Raw genomic sequence first — 17,856 nt, 5'->3', positions numbered from 1 at the left:
TAAACTTTGATCTTTAACACATTTTATAGATTCTCTCTTTTCTTCCGGATGATACACAGTGATACGTGATCGTTGTCACGCGGTATTTGACTATTACGAGTTGTTAAAAAACCTATTTCAAGCAAATAACGTGCTCAAAAGTGGTTATGTTTCTGCACATGCTTCTATATAGGACAGCATAGACACAAAAGGCCCACCCTCTTGGTTAGAGTGCTGTGAAAATAAGACAAGTCCACCTGCTTGGGTAAACTACACCCAAGCAGGTGTTCCCAGAGCTCTCTGTTCCTATTGAGCAAGTAATATTATCAAACTCAAAAGTCTAAGAACAATGCAAAGTCGATGGAGCCTTACAGGTTAATAATTGATAAGCACTTCCCCTTTGTTTTCACCTACAGAGAACAAGTAGTGCTGGGCAGTAATCGCACCACAGAGACCACGGCCGTAAGATGACACCGGTGTTCTTGTGGGAGCTGTTGGATCCCATCCCATCCTGTTCAACCTGCTTCCTGCAACTATGGGTTTACAGCTAGACTTAATAATGCGGACAGTGCCGTTTCCCTCAACTCTTCTGCCTGAGCATGTTCTCTTATGTGAACAAACTGTAATTGAGCACATTTTAGAGAAAAGGGTACTTTGATGAAATAAAAGGAATATTCGTCTCAATCAATCTGAAGCCATTTATTTTGCCTTTTTCAGTGCAGACCGGACCACCCAGCAGGACCCCAACTACAAATTAGTCCCCAGTTTATTTTTCTGCCCCGTTCTACATGTGCACAGAGAGCTGAAATCCTTCTGAATCACCCCGCCATTCACATTTTGTAAATAAATGACAACACAAATGTTCATACGTGTACAGTTGAAAAAACGTAAATTAAGACTAAGAAGCAACTGTTTTATTACTTGAACAGATCCAGAAGAAAAACTCAAAAAACCCTTTTGAGTGGTAGAAGTACACATTCCAGTTAAATGGTTGTTTCCATCTAAGAGCAATACACGAATCACAATTAACAACACAAAAGAACATTTTCTCCCTCAGATAAAAGGTAAACAGTCCTTTACACTGCGGCCTACAGGGGGCGCTCCAAACCTAAGAAGTCAGCATCTTTGAATTCCACCTGTGCACAGTGCTGCTACATACCTACTTTTTGACAAGTGCACTCAATTAGAGGCACAACGCTATCAGAACTTCAACAATTGATCAACAGGCCCATAGAAGTACTGAATGGGTGGCTTAAAATGTGCAGGGGTGGAGATGGGGACAGAGCAATCTGAATGAACTAGCCCTTCATGGGTAAGAGTTTGAAATCCTGCCCTTGATGCCTTTTCCTACCCAGGATCACTGAAAACTTACAAACACTTCAAAGCTGTGTGTGTGTGCGTGTGGGGATTTTAGAGGGTGGGTTGGGAGTGTGCTACAAAAGCAGTACCACAGAGCTGCCAACTGGGGAGACCCCACCTGCCTTAACAGCCACAGTGAAAAGCCCAGAAACAAAAAGCACACCCAAAAGCTAGTGCTCACGACGACGTGCTTGAGCCAACATCCATTCGCAACCTTAAACACAAACAGCTGAAGTTACAAAAGTCTAAAGAACAGATTAACCGGGTGGTTTCCAAAGCCTCGTCTAAGCCTTGGTTTTGCTCGCAACTTCCTTCTCCGTTTTGTCAATCTCCATTGCTTCCTCCCTTTTCTGCTGGTTGTCAGTCTTCACCCTCTCCACATCCTTCTGTTCATTAAAACAGAGCCAGAGGATTAAATATATGTCTGGAATCTTACCTGTGAGCTCAGGTTTCAAAGAGTAAAAACAAGCGTCACCTTTAAGTCCCTCTCTGCAAATATTTCAAACATGTTGGCATAAATAAGTTTGTCCTTCAGGTGCTGCTCCCTGATGCGTTTCTGACAAATTGACACCTAGCAGAGAGGGGGAGAAGGCAATGAATAATCACGCCATTTGAGTTCTTCATTCATCATCACAACTCAAAAAGCACATCAACTTTAATGCTCTAATCAAAAAGAACTAACAAGTGAGAGGCTCCTGTGTAGTCTTGGGTGACATCTAGTGGTGACAAACCAGAATGCAGCGGCTACAGTTGGTGCAGTAGAGCAGCATGCAGTCTAAATTTTAGTTTTTATGCTAAAGGTCAAACTTCTTTGTAACCATTGAAGGGGATAGTTACTCCAGAGTGAATGAAAAAAAGCAATTACAATATAAGTCAATATAAGACAGTGGACCTCTAAACGATCTAAAGGTGACATTTGTTTGATTCTCAGGACAAACGAGACATTTCTTAAATCAATATGCTGCCTACAACTTACTGTTGACCTCTTTACCACTAAGTCAACGTAACTGCAGTTTGCACTTATAATCTAGCCATTGTCCTTGAATTGTACTTCTGGTACCCAGTTAATGAAGCGAAAGAATACCGCAATCAATATTATCACATTTATGTGAATGAGGAAAAAAAAAAGGGGGGTGGTTTAAAGTCTCTTTTGGATCCAAATTTAAGAGACATTTTTGCTTCTTCTGTTCATAAATTAATGATATCTGGCCTCCCTACCTGGCTCCTGGCAGCTCTATTAGCAGGGTACAGCTCAACCACTTGCTGGAAGCAATTTTTGGCCCTGTCAAATTCGTTCAAACCGAAGAGTGCCTCCCCCCTGCGGAACAGAGCTTTCTCATTGGATTCGTCCAACTCCAGGGCCTGAAAACACAAGCAAAGTATCCAAATATTGACGATCGATAAGAATGAGGAAAAAAGATATTGCCAGCATCTATCCTGGTCCACATTCACATCTCCTGTCTTCTCGTGCCCTCCATGAAAGCGATACCTGGTCACAGTTTTCCAGAGCCTTGTTGGGCTCGTTCATCTTGAGGAAGCACATGGCCAGGTTGAGATGTGCAGCCAGTCGCAGTGCTTTGGCTTTCTTCTCATCCTCTTCCGACAACCCAGATTCATGTTCCAGCCATGAAATGATCTTTTTGTACTGCAACGCCGCCTGCTTGTATTTACCTTCCTGAAATAAACACATGCAAAGTGTGAAAAATCAACCCCTTCATTCATAAAATCTATAAAAATGTATAAATACTAACCTTAAAGTACTGTGTTCCTTTCTCCTTGACAATGCAGCTTTGTTCCAGTTTCTCTTCCGAGTTCATCTCCCACGATTCTTTGGTCTTATTAAAAAACAAATATATAAACGACACAATACATTTTGACATCACCAGCTATTAAAAAAAATGGACCAACTTATTTGTTTTAATTTCCTTACCTTTTCAAAGGCATTTAGTTTAATTTTGTATTGCAGTGTTGCTCCTCCAGGAATGCCATAAGTGGCATTTCCTGCATTCCCAAAGCCATACCTGAGAATTAAATGCACAATTCAACATTAACTAGAAATTTTTACATCACTGCTTTACCCAGCTGATATTAAAGCACAATAACCAACACATTCCCATTTTTAAAGCCCATTTTTGTGGATTAAAGTTGCCTTTAATGTGATAAGAAAAGATGGGAAGTCACAGACTTTGTACCCATCTTCAACACACTCATGCTGAGTATCTGTTGTGTATTTTCCCTCAAGGAACAAATTTTGCTTCATATGAGCTGTTCTTGGGGTATTTTTGTAAAGTTAAGTCTTGTGATACATGATTAAGATTAAGATTAAGATGTACTTTATTCATCCCCGTGGGGAAATTGAAAATTGAAATTGAATTGAAATTGAATGATGCATAGACAAATATGAAAAGGGTGTTGAAAACAATGACATTCCACATACAAGATTTACAAGGGATGGATTTTTTCCAGTTAATTGTATATGTGAGAGACGGTACGAGTGCAGACCATCCCAGGCTCTGTTATCTTCAGTTCTTAGTTTTGTCTAGCTGCGTTTGTTTGAAATCCAGGGTTAGCTTAAGCCCCTGGTTGCAGAGCTAACACTGACATGACAACTGTCCATTCCTGTCCACAGTTTATAAGGAAAAATATAGCAGTGGTGCTTCCTCACAATATAGAGAATTGGAGTTTCCTGAATCAATACTCAATTTTAGAAAAAAACATTTTAAATACTGTTGCACCCTAAATTAGTGAAGGGGAATACTTCAAAACAAGCAAGAAGAATTTGTGAAGAGCCTTGCCATTTGTTAAAATGACACTATCACCATGACAGCCAGGCTTAAAGCAAACATACTTGGGTTTAATGGTGAAAAAGGACTCCTCTTCCTGCTCCATAGCTGCAATGGCTTTTTCTACTCCAACTGGCAAGCCGTGACTCTCCCCATCACCCACCTCAAACTTCAGTTCTCTCTTATCAAACACACGGCCCTCCCAGGAACCCTCCAGAGTCACTGAAGAAGATGAAACGTGTGTTTAGCTTGTCCAAATATGCCTGTTGTCCGAGTCACATTTCTTTATGCGCTGCAGACACCCTATTAATAGCTGGGTCAGTTAAATACACAGCATGATATAATTCCAGTGTAACACTAGCTTGTCAGTAAATGCAATGCAAGAAGATAACTGTCTAAATTCACAAATAACAAGACTCCTTGAAATCCACACACAAAAATAAAAAGTGCAATGAGCAGTTAAACCAAACATGGTACCGTCAACTGTTGCTCCTTCATTTGGCTTGGAATACCCTTGTCCTTTGTTGAGAGTTCGACGGATGATTCCTCCGTCCTCATCTTCGGTAATGTCATCTCCTTTAAAGTCAAACAGTTCTATCTACAAGTGCACAAAAAGGGAAAGGTATTACTTCATATCCACAAAATGATTAGTGTGACACGCGTTGTAACTGCCTGGATATTGCTGCAGCACACCTCAAAAACAAGAGTGGCGTTTGGGGGAATCTTGGGTGGGCTGCCTGCAGATCCATATGCATACTCTGGCTTACAGATGAGCTGGCACAATTCTCCAACTTTCATCGTGGCCACCCCGACGTCCCATGCCTTTATTACTTGACCTGGGCACAAGGAGGGATTGTTATTACCATTGGCAATAAAGGAACATTTCAATTATAGTTTCACATGAAACAAACCTTTGCCCAACACGAAGGAGAACCAGTCATTTCTCGACCTGCTGTGGTCAAACAGAGTTCCGTCCAGAAACCTGCCCTCATAATGCACGAATACTTGGTCTCCAGTCATGGGCAGCTCCGTGCCTGTGCCTTCCCTCTTCACCAGCTGGAACATGTGCAGCAAAGCGGAGGTTCATCCAAATGAACAAAGGTTATAATGAAAGACATTCGTTTGTGCCATTGGAGCACCATTTATTACTGTTGCAAAGGTTATAATGAAAGACATTCGTTTGTGCCATTGGAGCACCATTGATTACTGTTGCGTTCATGCACCCGCCCTGCACGGTAGTAACGTATGTACAGGAGATTAATAACTTTTATCACATCATTATGTGCATATGCATATCAGTGATCTACAGGTTCCATTAGTCTTAAGGTTTTTTGTTTTTTTTTGCAATACAAGATTACAGAATCATCTAGAAACAAGCATACTTGAAACACCGCGCAGACAGCTAAACCTGAAATCGACAGTGCACAAAACATACCTTCAAAACCCCTCCGTCTTGCTTCGGTGTCACGTCCTCTCCCTCTATCGGGGTGCACTGTGGTCCTTCAAGCTTCATCTCGTCTGCAGTCATTGTCATATTGAAAAACCTTGGCTAAAGCTAACTTAACAGCAAAGCAGCACCCTGGCTGAGAAAAACACTAGCAGGCTAGCTAACACGCGCAGATTAAATATCTCCACCGCTCTTGATTATTAAGTAAAATAATGACGTCAGGCCAACTCCTCTGACAATGCACGGCCGTTGTACGTCGCTCGGGCTTGCTCAGGAGCAGGACAAGGGCTTCTGCTCAGACAGCTTCAACTCCACGTTGTCGGACAGCCCAGCGTCTGGCAAGCACCTAAAGAAGGGCAGAGAATATTCCAGACATTCAGAGAGGAAACACACTGACGACACACTCGGTGTTCGTTCGTTCTTTATACCTGCTTCTCCCGGATGGTAGTGCACATTAAAAAACAAATCCGTACCTAGTTCCCGTTTTCAGTCATATATTTTTAAAGTCTATTTATTCCACAATATATACAAATAGAGAAATATTATTTTAGCTTTACCCTACCAATTAAAGGAAAAGACCTAAGGACGTAACGACCCGCCCACTCAAGTGTTCGGGTACCATAAAACACGCGCATTCTGAATTATCTGTGATCCTATTGGTCAGTTTCTGTGTTCGCTGTTATCTGTTGGCGGGACGTAAAGCCGGGAGTGAAGTAACAGAGACGCAAGAAGCTCTTCTGTGAGATCTCTTGGTGATTACAGCGACGATCAACGAATCGTGGCTAAAAGGTTTCAAGTGGTTACTTTGTTTCGGTAGGTTAGACGTCTGGTTGACCTCTTGTTTTGACACAAGCTTCAGTCCAATGCTGTCAAATGTGAGCCTGAAGGCATTTGAACGTGTCATTTTTCTGGCAGATTTCTGAGGATGGACATTGGAAGGACACAATTTCCGTTTCCGTACCAGCCTTATGACATCCAGCAGCAGTTTATGCAAGCCCTGTACTCAGCCCTGGACCAGGGCAAAGTTGGAATCTTTGAAAGTCCCACTGGAACGGTATGTTTTCATGATTGGACACGTTGTAAAAGCAGAAACAGTTGCTTTGTTTTGCAGGATTTATGTTTTCAAAATGTGTTTTTTTTAACACAGGGCAAGTCTCTGAGCCTCATATGTGGGGCTTTGAGCTGGCTGACCGACTTTGAGGAGAAAAGAAGACAGGAGACAGCTGCTCTTCTGCAGAAAGGAGAAGTGTCTCTTTCTTCCGCTGCTCCGTCCTCCTCAACCAGCTCCTCCGCTGAACCCGACTGGATCACTGACTTTGTTCAGAAGAAGGCAGAACGTGACTTGGTGTCAAAGTTAAAGGTAAAGAGGTGATCATTTTGTTGGTTTTGTAAAACTTGACTGACGGATTCTTCCTCAGGATGATGAATTGAAGAGACAAAAGCGTGAAGAACGGCTGGAAATGATCAGAGGCAACGCTCAGTTAAAGTATGCAATGAAAAGAAAAGTAAGCAGTCCTTTACAGAAACAGCCAAAATTAAAAAAAAATGTCCTTAAAGTGGACTCAAACCCGTGTTTTCTTTGTGTTTTCTGTGTGTATGTGTGTTTGTGCGCGTAAGCAGAGCAGTGAGGATGATGAAGCATTCCAACTTCTGCAGCTCAGCAAAGATGACCGGACAGAAGAGCGAGGAGATGAGGGTGATGAAGAGCTCGTCATCGCGGAGTACCAGAGTGACGATGAGTCAAAGACCAGGAGCAGGTAGAGGCAGCCATCAGCTGGTTCCACGATGTCAATGACAAGTGACTGCAAACAGAGGAACACTGTTGATTTCCCTGCCCAGGTATTGCGCTGATGAAGATGATGCGGGTGATGAACTGGTGGAAGAACACATCACCAAGGTGAAAGCCCCACTTCCCGTTGTTTTTATAGGACATGTTTTCTGATGTGTGTGATCACAATAGGTGTTGGGAAACATGTTTTCAGATTTACTACTGCAGCCGCACACACTCCCAGCTGGCCCAGTTCGTCCACGAGGTTCAAAAGAGTCCTTTCGCTAATGACATCAGTCTGGTCACGCTGGGCTCGCGGCAGGTAAACACACACACTTGTTTCTATTCCATTTTTAGTCAGATGTTTTTATCCACCTCTACACAAATAGCGGGTTTACCCATCGTGTCTGCTGTACTGTCCAGAATCTCTGCATCAATGAAGAGGTTCGTCGCCTGGGCAGCATCCAACACATCAACGACCGCTGCATGGAGATGCAGAAGAACAAACACGGTGACCCTCTCACACATCAACCGATGCCCACGGGAGGGCGTCTGCGGTCTGCGTCATCTCTGCTTTCGCCTCACAGAGAAGCAGCACCAAGAAGATGGCGCGAAACGCAAGCGTGGCCCGGCGAAGAGCACGTGTCCCTACAATAAGGCCCCGGCGTTGCAGCACATGAGGGATAAAATTTTGGGGGCGGTCCAGGACATCGAGCAGCTGTTAAAGCTGGGCAGCGAGACGCGTTCCTGTCCTTATTACTCCACGCGCCTCGCCATCCCCCCTGCACAGGTGACAACATCCTCACCAGCGCCTTTGCATCATTGTGCCGCACCATGATTTTATGAGATTTAAAAGTGAATACTATCAGTTTATCACAATCTTGCATCATTTGTCTGTTTGGTGTCCGCAGTTGGTGGTCTTGCCTTATCAGATGTTGCTACACGAGGCAACCAGAAGGGCCGCGGGGGTGCAGCTGAAGGGACAGGTGCAGCTAAATGATCTCTTTATTTAGCTTATGTGCCTTATCTCTAGCACACAAGGCTAAATGGAAAATACAGTTATAAAACATGTCAGCTGCTGCACTTTTATGATGAGAAAAGGAATAAAAGCTGTAGATGTAAATTTAAACATTTGGCTTTCTTTAGTAAATGATGATCAACTGTAGGACTTAACTGTCAGAGCAAACGAAATTAAAAAGACATTTTAACACTAAGTATCAAGAACTGGCTGAAAGCCACCCAGAGCTGCAGTCAAGCTTTTCCTGCATCCGTTCTGAACCGTGAAAACACGTGCGTGTCTCTGCAGGTGGTGATTATAGATGAAGCCCATAATCTAAGTGACACACTCTCCTGTATCTACAGTGCAGAACTCACTGGGGCTCAGGTACACACCTACAGAATACACATTTCTGGTGCAAATAATGCGTTCCCTAATGTGTGAATGCTTCCTCAGCTCTGCCGCGCCCATTCTCAGCTCACCCAGTACACTCATCGATTTAAGTGAGTTCAGACTCGCATATGTAACAACCTGCACGCCGCACTTGCGTATTAATCATCCTGCGTGTTTATGTTTGTGCGACATCAGGAGCAGGCTGAAGGCGAAGAACCTTATGTACATCAAGCAGATTCTCTTTGTGATTGAGGGGCTCATCCGGGTGCTGGGAGGTGAATGCATGCGAACCATCAGGATCTAGACAGTACTCGTGTCACACTCGTGTCAGACTCACACTGTTTGATATTGATATTTCAGGTAAAGTGGGCCAGAATCCACAGAGCCAGACCACAAAAGCAGGTCAGTGAATGCAACATAGAAAGCCAGTAATTGTTTAACAGTGTTTTCAGTTGTTGTTTTTTTTAAGAAAATGTCACAAAACGAAGTAGAATCTGTCAAGAATAGGTAAAATCTTCCCTTTCAAGCAGCTGTTGTTTACGTTCTGTAGAAAAGGCTCAAACAGAATTACTGAAAATCACTTGGTAAATTCATTTTTGATGTATCTCTGATGCTTTATTCATTTTTAGGAACAGAAATGCTCACCATCAATAACTTACTCTTCAAGGCTGGGATCGACAACATCAACTTGTTTAAGGTAATAAACAAGAACCATCATGAAAAATCCTGGCTGCCACCTTCTCTAAAGGTTCTTCATTCACATTATAGTTACAGAAATATTTTGAGAAGAGCCTGATCAGCAGAAAGGTATGTGACTTGGACTTTCTAAATGTTGACTTCTTCATGAAATAATGGTCCCACCACTCTTGCAGCTGGGGGGCTTCGTGGAGAAGTACGCAGGAACAGGCATGACTCTGCACCCTCAGAGCTGCTCCAACAAGGAGAACAGACGCACTCAGGGCTTAAACCACTACCTTCAGACACTACAGAGCAACCGCACTGCACCAGGTAGGACAGTGTCTAGATAGAGTTATCATATTTATCAATAGCAATTATTTGATCATATTACTACAGAATTTAGAACGAGTTATTGAGCAATTCCTAGTTTTTGTTTTGTTTGGCTTCCACATGTGCAGTGTCAGCAGCTGACCAGCAGGGGTCATTAGAGGCAGAGAAGGCGCTGGCTGCCTCTCCCATGATGCAGGTGGAGGGTTTCTTCATGGCTCTCACCAGCAGCAACACAGATGGTAGAGTGGTGGTGAACAACCAAGGTATAGTCATCCAAGCACAAGTCAAAATAAACCCTTCTAAAAGACCTCTGATTAAAAATGCTGTGTTTGTTTTCATATGCAGAAACTTTGTCAGAGAGCAGCGTTAAGTTCTTGCTGCTGAACCCGGCGGTCCACTTTGCCCAGATCCTGAAGGAGTGCAGGGCAGTCGTCATTGCAGGTGGAACCATGCAGCCCGTACGTCACTACAAAGCCAAGCACGATAAACATAGTTTTTCTGCCCGTGTTTAATAATTCTGAGAGATGTTCTGTGAAGGTTTCGGACTTCAAACAGGAGCTACTATTTTCTGCCGGAGTGGGAGAGGAGCGCATCGTCGAGTTTTCATGTGGTGAGAGGCACTTTTTCTAACGCTGCAGCACATCGTGGCGGTTCCCGTCTAGTTGGGTTCTGAGTCACTCTTTTATTTCACAGCAGTTTTTTAAATCAATATTTCTGTTTGATGAGTGATGACATGTTTGGAGGAAACCCAAATAACAGAAGTTTGATTAGGAATACAAAGTATGGATTATTCAGTCAGGCTGAGGACATACAAGAGTCACAAAACCCTGGAAACTGTATATTATATGTTCTATACAAGAGACAGCATATACTGTATATTGACAATAGTTTGATATAGATCTTTTTTAATTTTTAGAGATAATGTAATGGAAATTTTCTGAAGAAGTACTTTTTCTTATTCATAATTCATCAGACATATTCATATTTAACATACTATGTGTAAATGTATTTATATTTTTACTTGGTCACTCATTTCCTTAGGTCACGTGATTCCTCCTGAGAATATTCTTCCGCTCGTCTTGTGCAACGGTCCATCCGGGCAGGAGCTGGATTTTACTTTCCAGAACAGAGACTCTCCTCACATGGTAATGAAAGCACACATGATTCAAGGTCCCTCTTTGCTGTGGTTGCAGTTCATGGTGCCGAGTTGTTTATTGTATGCCAACAGATGGACGAAACCGGGCGCATTCTCTCCAATATCTGTAATGTGGTTCCGGGTGGGGTCGTGTGCTTCTTTCCTTCCTATGAGTATTTGAGGCGGATAACATCACACTGGGAGACTAATGGGACTTTAGCTCGCCTCGCTAACAAAAAGAAGGTACGTCAGCGACAACCATCTGAAAATATACGTTTAAGGATAGATTAAGCATGGATTGATTCTTGAGTTAAGGGTTTTTCTCTTCAGATTTTTCATGAGCCAAAGAAATCCAATCTGGTCGAACAGGTGCTGAAAGACTTCTCTCGTTGTATCCAGGTAATATCAGGGCTGAATTTGCCCAAAGAGTTTATTTATCACTTCTGCATCAACTAAATGTGTTTTCTTTGGTTAATGAATTGAACTCTATAATGGGAATTCAGTTAGAAATAGACGGAATTACGTATATAGAACAAGGGCTTGTGAAGTGTGATAATCATGTATTGATCAGTCATCTAACGACAGGAGGGGGCGCTAATGCGCAATATCCTTCGAGCTCCTGTTTTTATCTGCAAAGCTGTGCATTTTATAGATGAAATTTGAAAGCTCATTTGGTGAAAATGGCTTGAAAAATAACAAGTGACCTCAAATTATGCGTCTGTAAATACTGCATTGACTTTAGTATCACGTTTTCAGCTGCTAGTGAAGCTGCTCCAGTTTTGAGTCAGTTCTCAAGCATTATGTTCATTCATCGTCTCCCTTCATCAGAGGTGTGCTGCAGACAGTGGCGCTCTCACGGGAGCCTTGCTGTTCTCTGTAGTTGGAGGGAAGATGAGCGAAGGCATCAATTTCTCCGACGACTTGGGCAGGTGCGTCGTGATGGTGGGAATGCCATATCCCAACATCAAGTCCCCAGAGCTGCAGGAAAAGATGTCTTATCTGGACAAACACTTGGTGCGATCTTTTCCCCAAATCTATGGAAAAATGATCAGACGAGCGTTGAAAAGTCACCATCGATCTCATCTCCCTTTTCTCTCTCAAAGCCTCACAATGGCGGGAAGAGTCCTGGTCAAGCACTTATAGAAAACCTCTGTATGAAGGCTGTCAATCAATCCATAGGTGATGATTCAACATATATAAAAGTAGTTTGTTTATTCAACCCTGCTGGCGAGATCAGTGTTAACAACTGACCTCATCTGCCCAAAGGGAGAGCGATCCGTCACCGTGGCGACTACTCCTCCATGGTGCTGTGTGACCGGCGTTACTCGCGACCCGCGACGCTCGCCAAGCTCCCCGCATGGATCAGAGATCGCACCAGCACACACACAAGTTTTGGGCCAGCTTTTGCCACCTTACGGAAGGTAAGAATCAGACACTGTGTGTGAAGGAACCGGAGGATTTGTGATTCAAACCATGTTGTGTTTGTTTGAACCAGTTCTTCCATGAGAGGAAGCGGAAGCAGGTGTAATTGAACTGATATTCCTCCGAGTTGTTGACACGCCCAGGACGAAGGAGAAACACACACTCGGAAACAGCAATTTAAAGCAACACATCAAATGAAATCCCTGCCAATGTACATAACAATGCTGTGAAAAGGTCCCTCCCCACAAGCCTGTCGTAGCGCTTCGCTCGTTTTGAAACATCTGAGGGCGATTTTGGTACATGCCTCGAAATTTATTTGCATATTTCTGTTCAGCTTTAACTCACTGACATTTTCTGGCCCTAAACGCCATCGTGAAATATTGAACTACGAAAAATGGATGGAGGTCAGATGTTAATTCATCACATTGTCTCAAGCACAAAGTGTTGCATAATGCAAAAATAACTTATTTAACTGTGACATTAAGGCAATGATTTTCAGTGAATATTCTGCTTTTATAAGTGTTTTAATACAAGACTTGTATTAATACAGTGTTTTGTTGTAAATTAAATGGTTTAATAAAGTGGTTCTGCACTATGTTATTATGCTTTTTAACCAAAAAAACACTTTCAACCGGTGTTATTATCGCCATTATTAAGATTTGCTATTAACGAATTATGTCAAGCTTCCCAATCATCATCATCCGTTGTTGAATGAGGGGCTGGAAGAGGCGGGATAACATCTGACATCCTGGCAAACGCACCGCCGGTAGAAGCAGGAGCGTCACTTGCCTCGCCGCCTGCTGGGCCTTTACCGGAGATGCCTGCAGTGGCAAAAGGACGTGATTTAGCGTGTGGAATTTCCCAACCTCCTGCTTTAACAATGATAGAGTTGAACCTCACCTTTCCTTCGCATAGCGAGTTTATTGAAGAGGTCAGACATGAAGTCGCCACCGCTGGATGCCACCCCCACCGCTGCAAGACAAAGACCGCAAAATTAATACTGTATATTAAGTCCCTTTTTCTGAAAAGACTAGAGCAGTGAAAGAAATTCTTTCCATAAAATTGTGCTTCTATGTGGATCACATTATTTTTTGATTGATTGCACAAATCCAAGGGAAAACTTCCCTACAGGAACATGGAACAACATCTACCTACATATCAGCACACATTAGTGTGGCACCTTTCTACTAAATGATGAATGAAAACCAGAAGTGGTCACAAGCTGCTCTGATTAAATGCCTTTCCCATTATTGTTCAAAGCACCGTGTAGCAGAGCCACACCCCCCCACCTTGCTCTTGCTCCTTCTGCTTCTTCTTCTCCATCTTGCGCTCCTTCATGTTACGTAGTTTGGCTTTTCCGATGCCTCCGGCGTTACGGATGGACTCCAGGAGGCTGGCGCGACCGTCTGATGGCTGAACCACTTCGGTGGGGGCGCCTGACACAGGGCCTACACACAGACACGCAACCACTGGGATTTACAGACTGAAGTGTGCATGCTCAGATTTGATTTTGTTGTTAAAGGTCTATGATGTCCAGTACAACCATTTGAACATAACAAACCTGAACTTGGTGCCTGAGCGACTTCAACAGGAGGAGGAGGTGGTGGAGGAGGAGGAGGAGGTGGTGGCGGTAGAGCTCCAGCAGTGGCAGCAGTTGCAACAGGTTCGGGAGGGGGAGGGGGAGGAGGAGGTGGCGGAACATTGGGTTGAAGTTGTGATCCTTGAATAAAGACATGAACAATGGTCCATCAAGCATAAATGTATGACGGGGGGGAGTGTGTGTGTGTCTGTGTGTACCAGGTAGGCTGCTCTCCTCGGTGAAAGAGGGCAGCTCGGGAATGTTGTGTGTCGGTCCCGACGGGGCGAAGCCGGGCCCGAGATCTGCATTGTAGGAAAGGTCATCTGCAATGCCTGGCAGGTCAGGCAGGTAGGTGGGCACATCAATCTCAGGTACCTGACCCAGGTCTGGCACGTAAAAATAAGACTCTGCTGTCTGTTGGAGACAAAATGTCACCAAGAGAACTCATTATGACATCTGAGCACATCTGAGAGTTCTAAATGAGGCGTGAAGTTGGGCCCGACCTGTCTCTCCAACTGCTCTCTCTTGGCAATAGATAACGGGGCGTCAAACGGTTTCTCTTCTTTCTCTGTTTCCAATGTTGTGTGCGTTTTTGTCACCGCTCCCGCCAGAGGATCCAAGAACACATATTTCTTATACCTGCCAAAACACACAAAATCTAGCATGAGAAGAAAACATTTTATGAAGTGCTGACAGCAGCGGCGTCAGCCTGTACACACAACATGCAAGCGTGTGTGTGTGTGTGTCTGTGAACTCACAGGTTCTCTGTCGTATTAAAGAGCAACAGGGAGCTGACAGATGAGATGTTACGTGGCAGGCTGCCCAGACCTTCCTCAGTCTCATCCTCAGACTTTTTCTTCCTGCTCACACATACTGGATAATAAACTAACTTGTCCTATAAGGAAGAAAAGCACAGCTTTAGAACAAGATTCAAAAATGCTCTTCACTATTGCAAAGATGCTTGCAGGCTTTTGAAGTATAAGAGGAAGAGAAACAGCTCCTGATACTGTGTAATTCAAAAGGCAACCAGCCAGACATATTTGTCCTCCTACACTTGTACCCAATACCAAGTACACAGGTTTCCTAAAGCGTTGCTTTAGAGGGCAAGGGGAAAAATGATAGTGTTGTCTGTAAATAATGCAATAGCTTCCTCTTTCTCACACACAGAAAGGGGACAGAGAGGGTGAGGGAGGGAGGGAGGGAGGGAGGGAAGGAGAGGGCAAATAACAACAGCACTGTCAAACCTGCAGAAATACAAACAAAAGGATAGCCGAATAAAGCAGAGCTGCTCTAAACAACAGAATACTTCAGGGGCATTTTTCAACACTTCTGCTGGTTTTACCCCTGGAACAATTAGCATTTCTGTGGCAACAAGCTGTAATTTGAAGGCAGAGAATGACTTAGCCCCTAAAAGGTTGTAAAGCAGACTTTTTAGACTTTCCTCTCAAAGTTGATATTAGCTGTTTATTCCGGCTTCCACAAGACACAGATAGCAGCTTAACAGTGCTGCCTTATCCTCTACTTGTTCAGACATGATGAAGACTAGGTGACAAGGCAGTCTTAATCTACTTTACTGGGACATAATCCCACATATTCCTGATGTTCCAGGCCAGACAAAATGATTAAAACCACCGGAAAAGCTCGCATCTCAATTGGCTCCTTTGCATTATCAAGGAGGCTTGTTCACTTCCAGCTTCTCCAACTGTGTGAACTTTTCAACTTAATGCTAAGGGCATCCAGCTAAGGCAGGTCATTAGGAGTGACAGCAAGTTAATTCTTTCAGTCACTCACCACTGCTCAGAGATAAGAGCTAAAGGTTGCAACATAGCAATTAGCCCACAGACTTAGCTAATCTTCACACCTACGTTGCATCAATGTGAATCACAGCGACAGTGGATGTCATATAACAAGATCCAGGGCCTGAAATAGGCAGAGGGTGTCTCCTATTTAGACAGAAATAGTCACAGTGATATGACCAGCGGAGATTTCAGTGCCTAGCCTCCATGTCCTGCGATGGCTGCCCTTCTCTGCAGTGAAATACAAGTGGTTTAAATGAAAAGTATTAACCACGCCAGTGTAAGACCCTGATTGTACCCTGTATTCAACAGTCTTCAGTGGGCAAGCAGCTAGAGGATCAAAGGGAGACGTCATCCATTTGAGAATAAAATGAAATTATGCTGAAACCCTGCATGATTGCATAGCGCATCTTTAAAATGTGGTAGTTTGCTGTTGTAAAGTTTGAAGCACCACACGTTAAATATCCTCGTTTGATTAAAAAGTTTAACACGTTCTTCTTACCTGCAAGGCCTTCTCATCAAAAGGTCGATGCTTATTCCGGATCCTGTGTCGGGGCCGGATATGTGAGGAGGGATCTGTCGCCTCAGTAAAGATGGATGAATAATCCTGGAGTCGGTCTGGGGCTGGGTACTTGGCACTGGAGAAAACCTATAGACAAAGATAGACCCCTTGCTTGTCACTCCACCATAGGCATTGCTCAACATTCAGCATTGCCAGCTGTCTGCGCTGCTTTACCTTGGTGGCCTTCTTACTGCCCTTGATCTTATCGACTCGCGCCTGAGCTAGTCTGATCCGGTCACCGATGCGCTGCAGCTGGTGGCGATTCTTCTCTACACTGTCAGACACCCTAGGACCAACGTGCATACAGAAGAATTATGTGCACATTAACACATACAAATGTTACTTAAACAAATACAATTTAAAATGCATAGTAAATGTACTCGTGCTAAAAAAAAGTGCCTTCTTGCCTTCTGAAAATATCTGTAGAAATGGTCTCCAAGTAAAGTAATGCATCTGCTATCTGGTGGACAGCCTCCTCTCTCCTAAGGTCTGGTTGGATGAGTGGCACTGAGTACACCTGGCCCTCCAGGTAATGCTTGTGTGTCATTCTAAAGACAGCAGACATACGGTAACGTTAAACGTATAGTGCTGACGTAGTTTAGCGCTTTTATAACCATGTTTTTGATTTCAAGATCCCTGGCATGATCACAATGGACAGGGTAAATAAATAAAAATCAGCAGAAGTTGTGAGGCTAAAATCAGTGCAATGGTTTGATCCAGCGTGATACACATGATGGCGTGTTAACCATTAGCAGCATCTTTGACCGAGTAGTTCAACCCTTCTGACTCTCACATGACTGTGGCTGGCTGACATAAATCGTTACAGCTTCTGAGGAATAAAAGGACAGCGGATGTTTTTTTTTACTTGGGTGTGTAGAAATGCTCTCAAGTTGATCTGTGCGGATAAATGAATAAAATAGCTGCTTACAAATACACACAAAAAATGCAATGTTAACAAATGTGTTGAACGTAATGCATACAGCTCACAGCCGTGAGCCTTTAGTTGAACGATATCAATAAACACATGTTAAACCAACAAACCTTTTCAATTTTATGTACTAAAAACCTTACCTGACCATTGGTGATGTTTAGTCGGTCCTAGCAACACGAAAGATTTTACAAGAAGCCGCTATGCTAGCTGAGATATCATTTTAGCTACCGATTAGCAAAACAACAGTTCGGCACTTCCGCACCCCTGTGTCACGTGACTACAGACGTCACGTTGCCTTCACGGCGTGCTTTAATTCCCCTGAACATCTGTCGATACCATTGCTGCTGCTATTTCATGCAACTACAACTCATGTTACTACTAATGGCACTACTACTACTACTGCCACCACCAACATTATATGTCTGATGGATTGTATTATTTAGGAGTAGAAGAATAAGGAAGAGTAAAGATCTTTTCAAAGTAAAGTAAACACAGTTCAAAATACAACAAAATATGCAGTGAGCAGAGACGTTGCAACTATTGAAACTCTGAATCGCCTATAGGGCGCGTCCTTGCGCTGTGGATTCCTTGTGTTGCATGTGCGTAATGACGCATGCTGCCGCCTCTGTCTCTCCCTACCTCCTTCCCCCGTCACATCTGGATCAGGCTCCCCTCATCAGCACCACTCAACGCAGTG

The 17,856-nt window shown here is 43.5% G+C and overlaps 3 protein-coding genes across 6 annotated transcripts; 1 reads left to right on the top strand and 2 right to left on the bottom strand.

Moving 5' to 3' along the window:
- Positions 1-878: 878 nt before the first annotated feature.
- Positions 879-5,914, bottom strand: fkbp4 (FKBP prolyl isomerase 4). Of its 2 annotated transcripts, none has more exons than XM_057051553.1 (11): positions 5,557-5,914; positions 5,033-5,177; positions 4,815-4,957; positions 4,599-4,719; positions 4,187-4,343; positions 3,269-3,359; positions 3,090-3,173; positions 2,828-3,013; positions 2,557-2,700; positions 1,814-1,909; positions 879-1,724 (listed from the first exon to the last, which is right to left on the bottom strand). In XM_057051553.1, exons 1-11 carry the CDS (start codon positions 5,653-5,655, stop codon positions 1,623-1,625), a joined length of 1,368 nt encoding a protein of 455 aa, XP_056907533.1. In that variant the 5' UTR covers positions 5,656-5,914; the 3' UTR covers positions 879-1,622. The 2 variants fall into 2 exon arrangements, with proteins under 2 accessions (XP_056907533.1, XP_056907534.1); XM_057051554.1 differs by having other exon boundaries at positions 879-1,721.
- A 343-nt stretch (positions 5,915-6,257) lies between these two features.
- On the top strand, positions 6,258-12,875 carry ddx11 (DEAD/H (Asp-Glu-Ala-Asp/His) box helicase 11). Of its 2 annotated transcripts, none has more exons than XM_057051545.1 (27): positions 6,258-6,381; positions 6,484-6,622; positions 6,716-6,928; positions 6,987-7,073; positions 7,189-7,325; positions 7,408-7,465; positions 7,551-7,658; positions 7,760-7,847; positions 7,924-8,126; positions 8,248-8,322; positions 8,643-8,720; positions 8,790-8,836; positions 8,922-9,001; positions 9,087-9,128; positions 9,356-9,423; positions 9,495-9,533; positions 9,599-9,734; positions 9,863-9,997; positions 10,080-10,192; positions 10,272-10,344; positions 10,776-10,879; positions 10,963-11,112; positions 11,200-11,268; positions 11,698-11,883; positions 11,973-12,048; positions 12,136-12,290; positions 12,365-12,875. In XM_057051545.1, the coding sequence occupies exons 2-27, from the start codon at positions 6,494-6,496 to the stop codon at positions 12,395-12,397; spliced, it is 2,682 nt and encodes an 893-aa protein (XP_056907525.1). In that variant the 5' UTR covers positions 6,258-6,381; positions 6,484-6,493; the 3' UTR covers positions 12,398-12,875. The 2 variants fall into 2 exon arrangements, with proteins under 2 accessions (XP_056907525.1, XP_056907524.1); XM_057051544.1 differs by having other exon boundaries at positions 7,186-7,325.
- On the bottom strand, positions 12,797-17,455 carry wash1 (WAS protein family homolog 1). 2 transcript variants are annotated; one of them, XM_057051552.1, is made up of 11 exons: positions 17,300-17,455; positions 16,636-16,776; positions 16,403-16,514; positions 16,169-16,315; positions 14,629-14,765; positions 14,374-14,509; positions 14,089-14,284; positions 13,853-14,011; positions 13,581-13,739; positions 13,192-13,263; positions 12,797-13,112 (listed from the first exon to the last, which is right to left on the bottom strand). In XM_057051552.1, the coding sequence occupies exons 1-11, from the start codon at positions 17,305-17,307 to the stop codon at positions 12,970-12,972; spliced, it is 1,410 nt and encodes a 469-aa protein (XP_056907532.1). In that variant the 5' UTR covers positions 17,308-17,455; the 3' UTR covers positions 12,797-12,969. The 2 variants fall into 2 exon arrangements, with proteins under 2 accessions (XP_056907532.1, XP_056907531.1); XM_057051551.1 differs by lacking the exon at positions 17,300-17,455 and having other exon boundaries at positions 16,636-16,808.
- Between the last annotated feature and the right edge of the window lie 401 nt (positions 17,456-17,856).

The sequence above is a fragment of the Takifugu flavidus genome, chromosome 13, assembly GCF_003711565.1.
Source record: "Takifugu flavidus isolate HTHZ2018 chromosome 13, ASM371156v2, whole genome shotgun sequence".
In the NCBI taxonomy this organism is placed as follows: Eukaryota; Metazoa; Chordata; class Actinopteri; order Tetraodontiformes; family Tetraodontidae; genus Takifugu; species Takifugu flavidus.
This window is presented reverse-complemented; position numbering and strand designations above follow the sequence as displayed.